Source organism: Jatropha curcas, chromosome 5 (assembly GCF_041381405.1).
Source record: "Jatropha curcas cultivar XTBG-Jc1 chromosome 5, XTBG_Jcur_1.0, whole genome shotgun sequence".
Classification (NCBI taxonomy): Eukaryota; Viridiplantae; Streptophyta; class Magnoliopsida; order Malpighiales; family Euphorbiaceae; genus Jatropha; species Jatropha curcas.
Window position 1 is genome coordinate 9,105,884 of NC_143155.1, and position 7,771 is coordinate 9,113,654.

The following is a 7,771-nucleotide window of genomic DNA, read 5'->3' on the forward strand; positions in this document are numbered from 1 at the left end:
TAAACTGCAGGGATGACTTAATTAATTTGATCAACTCTTAGAAACGAATTAATTATTTACCCTTTTTAAGTGTCGGGGTATTTTAGTCTTTTTAAAAAATTTTAACGAAAAAATCTATAAAAAATGGACGGAAAGACCAAGTGGTTTGACGGAAGTAAACCTCGAAACCATTAATGAATATTGCCAAACTACAGGGATGACTTAATTTAGTCAAATGTCTGGGACGAATTAATTATTTTCCCTCAAAAAGAAACTCCAGTGGAGCTTCAAAAATAGCATATCAATTCACTAGATGAACATAAAATCATAAACTAAAATTAAATAGAAATAACGCATTATTACCTAAAGAATGTAAAAAGCTTAACTTAGAGCCATCTAAAACAAAACAAATTAGGAAAAAAAAACAATTATATTTACTGTAACTTTCCATTCTAAACAAATGAATTCTATTATAAGATCATTTGAATTTAAATTCCATCACATGAATTTTTGTAGTTTGTGTTGTCAAGGAATTAAGCCTTCAAATATCCAAATTGAGACTGCACACTCATACTTAATAATATGACCATTGATTATGAAACTGTTACAGCAAGAACGTTACAAAATTAACCTCTGATTATGACACGTACATACAATCTGGTTAAGAGGGAACAGACACAAAATGAAAGTAGACTAGATATAGATTGATGCTAACAGTACCTTTTACTAGAACAAAATCTTGTCTTCAATGGACAATCAGGTACTAGAAATTCCCACAAGCAGATCAGAAATCAAGGAATGCTTCTAAACAGGTTGTGCTTCAGGACGCTGAACTTGCAAAATCAATTGCCATCAGTAACTGAAAAATGGATGCTACTGTTTTTTCGACAAAGTCATTTTTCATTCAGACTCAGAAATCAGAACAGTTAGAGAAAATGTTGGCTAAAAGTCGACACAGTCAGCAGGTCATTTGAGTTTCTACTTTCTTAAAGGATACAATTTCTTCCATCCAAATTACCATCATCTTTGATTGAATTTATCCGATCCCGCCTGCATCTGATGCTGCCATTACAGAAAAACCACAAATAAGAATCATATTGTTCACAACTGCTGAAAACGCAACCATGTGATTAGAATGAATTAATTGCAATCTGATATTTCGAATACGCATAGTTTCAGTTCAGACATTGATAACTTGTTTGAGAAAGGGTAGAACAAGTTTCTAACTTTTCCTAGTCAGAAAGACCTTCACTGTCAACACACAAGGAATAACTTGGGATTACAGTGTAATTGAAGGAATGCCTTTACATTTCTTTTTGAAAACATTTTATTTTTATTTTTTCACTTTTCAATGAGCACATTCTAGAGTCCCACTAGAGGGGACATAAAATAGTAAACTACTAGTTTCTTTGCAGTTAAAACCTTACCAAGCCACATCGACTACGCATACATGCATGCACATACACATGTAAGATTGAGAGAAATATAGTGAACAAACAAACTAAAACTTATACGTTCATAGTCATAGAGTCATAATCAGCAGAAAAATTCCTTCCAAAAAGCAAAAGGAAGAAGATTCAGACAAGAATTTTAAATGATGCTGCAGAAGATGTCATTTTATCATTAAGCATGTATTATTATTTTCTAACTCAGTGCATGCTAACTTAAATTGCAAGAAGAAATTTCCGAGGTAAACTGTCAATCACTGTAGATTCAGATACATTCAAAGCATTACCTGAGCTGCATATGCTGAGCTGTCAGCCAGGAACTTAACAAACTCTTCCTTCTTTCTCTCAAAATTCAATTTTGCAGCATTCAAAAGTGCCTGTTCTCGCTTAAAATCCTCCATCATTTTGTCCTTTTGCCATTTCATCTCCTTGAGCTGCTTCTCAGTTTCCCTGTAGTTGTCAGGTAACTGTGAAGCCAAAGAAGATTTTGGGAATCTCACATCCACATCATTCCTGCACATTCAATTTCCAGTACAAAATATAGTCAACGAAAAATAATACACAAAAACAAATTTTTGAACTCTTAAATGTAGGAGTGAATATGTTATCCACTTGTAAAATATAGATATATGATGCAGAGTTAAAAACAATCTTAGTGCTCAGCATGCCAGACAAAACACGTGGAAAATGACCAAATACAGATCTTTTTTTTTTATATTAGAGATTTTGGAATATTAAAACCAGAAAGTCGAAGCATAATTCAACAGCATGGAAATAATATAACCTATTGTGACTCTGAAAAGTCCTTTCTTAAAGCTTTTTGAATCACTTGAATGCAGAAAATATATTTCCATGTTCAAACTCATGACAAAGATACAGTAAAATAATGAAAATCTACATAAGACACAATAGGAAACAACACCATTTTGCTTCTGTTAGAAAAGCCCTTTACCTATTGCCTAAGGAAAAGAAACCGGTAGCCTTAATCATTCCTCCATCCAATGAAATGGCTCCATCACTTATACAAGGAAGAGCAAGTAACATTTCTTCTCTACTTTTATAAACTTGCAGACGAGAGAAGAGGCTATAAAATAGAGTCTCCCTGAGGCCATGTCCACTGGATGTAACATAAAACAAGTTTGTACAATCAACATCGATCATATTTACAGCAAAGCCGATAAACCCAGGCGGACACTCCCCATTAGGCAATTTTGGCTTTAGAAGATCAAGCCTCCTTTGTGGGTCATCAGTCACAAACTCACCGCAGAAAGGTCTACAAAAGGGAAAGAGAATAGTCTTTGGAATTTTTACAACTAAACTTCGAGATTACAAAAGACAATGTAAGAGATTCATGCCTTAAATGTTCAAGACAAATGACAAGAAATCGACCATCCAGAGCCCTCCCAGTAGAGGCACCAAGGCCATGAAGACCAGAGTCATTATTTATTTGTCCTTCCTTCCCATATGCTTCGAGAGCTGCAATGCCTTCATAAGTCTTACAAACAATTGCTAGCATGATATCTACTCCTAAATACTCTGACAGAAGCCTGAAATCAACAAGAATATCAACAAATCAATGGAAGAACAGTTCAGAGAACTAACAATCAAATTATGGAGATACAATTAAGATAAACTATCAATTAGATGGAGGGCAGAGAGGTTAATTCAATCATTGAGGCCAAACACTAACCAGCTATCTCTTATAATTGTAGAGAACTTAAATTGAATACCTATTTCAGAAACCATGCATGGCGTACTTACATCAGAAATGAATCCGGAATATCCTATTTCATTAATTGACATACTGCTCTTGGTTATTTCACAGGCAAAACAACACAATAAACATCCAACATGAGGTCAAAACAATGCAAAATCAACAATTTTTGGATAGCCTTCACACTTTTAGCATGTTTCCATCTGACCTGCTAAGGTTATCATCATCTACTTTGCCAAGTGTAGCAACAATACCAAGAACATCCTTGGTTAAAGCAAGATGAGAAGCATTCGTGCCATGGCGCAATCTTAGCTGGCACAGAATTCCTGCTGCTGATTTTTCATGCCGTAGAATCTGTTCTGTTGTTTCCTCCTCACTCTGACTGGAGGAATGCTGATCGTTTTCAGTATTAGGTGGCGTTGCAGAATGATACTTACCAAGAATAACTAAAAGACAACTTGTCAGTGGAGAAAATAGTCAGAGGAAAGAAAGAAGTAAAAATACACCATAAATGATAAATTGATGATACAATGCTAATTTCCAGAATAATTTAGGGTTCTGAATTCAATATATTTGTTTCCATAGTTAAAAACCTTGACCTGAAGTTGACATCATTATACTTCTATCCACATATTTTGGAGTTTATATCAACAGAAAGTTTAATCAACAAATGCAACCTCTAGGTATCTAAACAAAACTAACTTAAAAAATTAACAGAGATAATGTCTATACATAACAGGTTCTAAGCAATGCAAGAAGGTAATCTTCCATTGGGAGAACCTCGCATTCATGACCTACAGCTGAAAGCATGTGATACAGCTCAATCTAATGGTTTTGGTAGTAGCTTAGCTGCACATGAATATTGAAAACGTTGTCTCATGACATTATGTTGAAGTGGTAAATTGTAACCTTATATGTATTTTCATCCAAGTTAATTGCATGCGATTGTCACTTTTCATTAGCTCTGAAAACTTCAAGGATTTACCTTCAATGATAGGCATAAGAATACAATTAAAAGTACCTTGCAAATCAAGAATGGAATCTTCTAGTTTGCTTTTCTGATTTTTCAGAAATTTTATATTATCCTCATGCTGCTTGATTTTGAGTCCTAACATGTGTAGATCATCTTGAAGTTTCTGCAGAGGTCAAATCATTCAAAAGTTAGTTTTTCGGCCAATTTCCACGCAACTAATTTCAAAAGGAAAACATTCTACAAGTTTTTTTTGACAGACACAGTAGAACAAAATTGTATACAAGTTGTCACTTCAAAACCTTAGAACTGCATATTATGGATTGTGCATGCATCAATTCACCATTTTGCACTTGATCTATTGGAACAATACTAGTTTCTTTCTGATCCACTTGCATTAGTGCCGGTGAATCCTGCAGAAAACATCTCTTCATAAAAATTGGAAGTTACATAATTTAGAAAAGAGAACAGTTCTCAGATGCACAGGCTTTATTTCCTTATGACTTAATGACAAGAAAAGTAATTGGAAGCCATTCCCTAACATAAATTGGTAATGAATCACAGATCTGCCCAGTACCTTTACAACACAAGGGTGGGAAAAGAATGTTTCCCGATAAAGGAAATACTCATTATCATCTTCTATCATCTTGAGATAATGGAATTGTACTAAATATAAAGCCTCTGAGGCCTGACAATTTAACGAGGATTTCAATGTTTTAGGAATGAAATTCAGGAATTTTCAGGCTGTTTAGGCCTCCAAAAAAATAAATAAAATTACGAGAATACATAGCTGCAAACTATTGGCCAATTAAAAGTTTTAAGGTCCTTTGTACCTCTAGTGCTCTAACTATAGGAAAATGAAATAAGATTTAAGTTAAAATGAAAATATTGGAAGTTTTGTGCCATTACAATGTTGAAGATTATGAGATGAAAGTTGTGACAGCCCTTAACTTTTCAGTACTCACATCCCATCTAAAAGAAGGCAACAAAAATCGTATGGAGCCACTTTTTTTTGTTTCCAAATTCATATAATCTTTATTCGTGAGTTAAACTTTCTTTGACAACATTGACGCGAACATGTATAAATGATTTCCACATGCTGCATATTCACCTGTGTTGGGAGTCTACCAACTTACAAACTGCTGTTTCAAATTTTAAATGCCTTCAACAAAATGAATGACTTCGACAATAATTTTCAAAAACATCCCATCATTGTGATTGTGACAAATTTGAACCAAAAAAGCAATTAAGAAAGAACAAAAAGGGAAGTGAAATTCAATTAAGCTAAAAGTTCAGTGAAGGCTGAATGGTCCCATCAAATCAAAGCATATTAACAGAGCGCTCATAACCCAAATTGTCAAAGTTCCATTGAACATTCATAACAAATGACATTAATATTGAAGCATTATTCATCGAAGGACACTTGCATGATTTTCACATCGAATCACATGAAAACGTAATATAAAATACATTTGAAGACTCTGAAGATACCAATTTCACTAAACAAGCTCAGAAATTAGAGTAACGCAACACAAACTAACGCAATTTCAGCTTTGAAATATGTCAAGCACACTAAAAACAAGTGCATGCAAACTAAACCCTAACACTTTAAATGGTTTCCGAGAAAATGTGGGGAAAGGGTAGAAAAACTGCTAAATTACAGGTAGTAATTAATTGCCAGCAGGTGAAGAATTGTCAAAAATATTGCTATTTCTTTTTCATTTTCCATCAGTACTTTGAAGAAATTTTTCGGCAACCAAACAAAAATTAGAAAATTTTGAAAAGAAGGCAATAAGAAATGAAATGAGGTACCTGACGATTGGATTGATACATCGCTGGGTGCATTTAGAGAGTTTGACTCTGTCTCTCAGCCTCTCTCTTTCTTGCCCAGTTTTTTAAGTCTGCTCTTTGCACTTTGCTTTCAGCTTTTGGCTTCTGTGGAGGCTACTTATTTCAGCTTGCGGGGTGGACATAATTCGGGTCAAACAAAAAAATCAAACCGAATCAATTGATTTTGTTCAATTTGGTTCAATATTAAAAAGAATGTGGTTTGAATTTGATTTTCATAGCAAAAATTTGAAATTTTTTCTGTTTAATTCGATTTTCTGTTATGTAAGATAGTGATGTCTAAAAACCCTAAAATTCAACTAAAACTGAAAAGTTACTCAACCAAAATTGCATTAGATAAATTTTAATTTAATTCAGTTTGATTTTATTAAAAACTAGTCGAAAAATCGAACTATTGTTTTATTAATAATTATATTGTTGTAGTTGATTATATTATCATTTTTTTATAAACTATTATGAATTATCAAACTGTTAGGAAGAACAATCAAAACCCTACTTGAAAAAATTAATAGTGGCAAATATCAAAATGATTTATAATAAAGAAAACTACAACAATTGAAATAGCCTAATATTGTAAATTGTTAACACTATAATCGAGTTTCGTTATTAAAATAATCTCATAGTGGAGGAACTAACCACATGTTGAAACTCGGCAAATGAGCATGGTTGAAATTAGGGGTTAATAACGGGCAGAATCCGACCCGAACCGAAATACCCTACACTCGAAATAAGGGGACGAACAAACTAACTGACCCCTTTGAAAGTTTGAGCCCACTCAAATAAACCCTATAAAAATCGGGTCTGGTTATTCGGGCTCATTTAACTCAATTTTCAATTAAAATTTTTTTTATGGATTGGATACTTTTTTATATGGCTCTTGCACAATCAACATTTTTATTTGGATCCTAAAAAAATTTAAAAAATTGTCTAGAAAAATAATTGTTGCTCAAACAACCATAATCAAAAAATCACAAAACAATAATCAACATCAAACATTCATAAAGAAAAAAAAATCATAAAACAATCAAACCATAATAATCACAATCATACAAACCATAATCGAACCATAATTTTCCATCTTCAAATCATAACCAAATCATAGCAAATTAAAAAGTCGCAGTTAAGCATTTAATATACATAATAGAAATAAAAACATAAAAACTTAAACTAATTAATTTTTATAATTTTAGTTGCACAAGAAAAACTACATGCCATATTCAAGAAAAAATTGATTTTGATTTGAAAATTTTAATTTTACAAGCAAAAAAGAAAGAAAGGAAATTGAGCTACGTGAGGAAATAAAAAAAAATTGATATTTTCATTTTTTTTGGGATCAGATCGAGTTAAATAAGATATTTAACCAATCGATCCGAACTGAAAAATCCATTATAACCCCACATCTTCAGTCGGGTCAAATTGGCGCGAATCAGATTTTGCATAGCCCTAGTTGAAATGAAGCTTGAAAAAATTCAATTATTTAAGACATTGTGGTATTTAGATTGCTTTCAAACAATAGCATAGGAGCTTGGAATATAATTCTATAGAGAAATTCATTAAATATGAGAGCTACCTAAAAAAGTAATTTTTAAATTGACTTGAATTTGATAATCACATACTAATTTTTTTTTTTTTGGAAGTTAATTCATGTTTTGCCTTTGATTTTACATAAAAAGAAACAAAGTAATGGTACAAACTACAAAGTACGAATTTCTACTTCAATTTTTGCTAAAGATAATCTGTGCAACATATTTAAATTAAATTACTAAAATATAAAAATAAATTTAAGAATAACCAATTAAAATATATAGATAA

The 7,771-nt window shown here is 32.4% G+C and overlaps 1 protein-coding gene across 4 annotated transcripts; it reads right to left on the reverse strand.

The window, feature by feature from the left end:
- Positions 1–550: 550 nt before the first annotated feature.
- Positions 551–6,083, reverse strand: DMS3 (defective in meristem silencing 3). 4 transcript variants are annotated; one of them, XM_012216654.4, is made up of 8 exons: positions 5,924–6,083; positions 4,414–4,524; positions 4,163–4,277; positions 3,350–3,587; positions 2,783–2,974; positions 2,380–2,700; positions 1,715–1,940; positions 551–1,041 (listed from the first exon to the last, which is right to left on the reverse strand). In XM_012216654.4, the coding sequence occupies exons 1-8, from the start codon at positions 5,954–5,956 to the stop codon at positions 1,000–1,002; spliced, it is 1,278 nt and encodes a 425-aa protein (XP_012072044.1). In that variant the 5' UTR covers positions 5,957–6,083; the 3' UTR covers positions 551–999. The 4 variants fall into 4 exon arrangements, with proteins under 4 accessions (XP_012072044.1, XP_020534891.1, XP_020534889.1 ...); XM_020679232.3 differs by having other exon boundaries at positions 4,396–4,524; XM_020679230.3 differs by having other exon boundaries at positions 4,414–4,539; positions 5,924–6,064.
- Between the last annotated feature and the right edge of the window lie 1,688 nt (positions 6,084–7,771).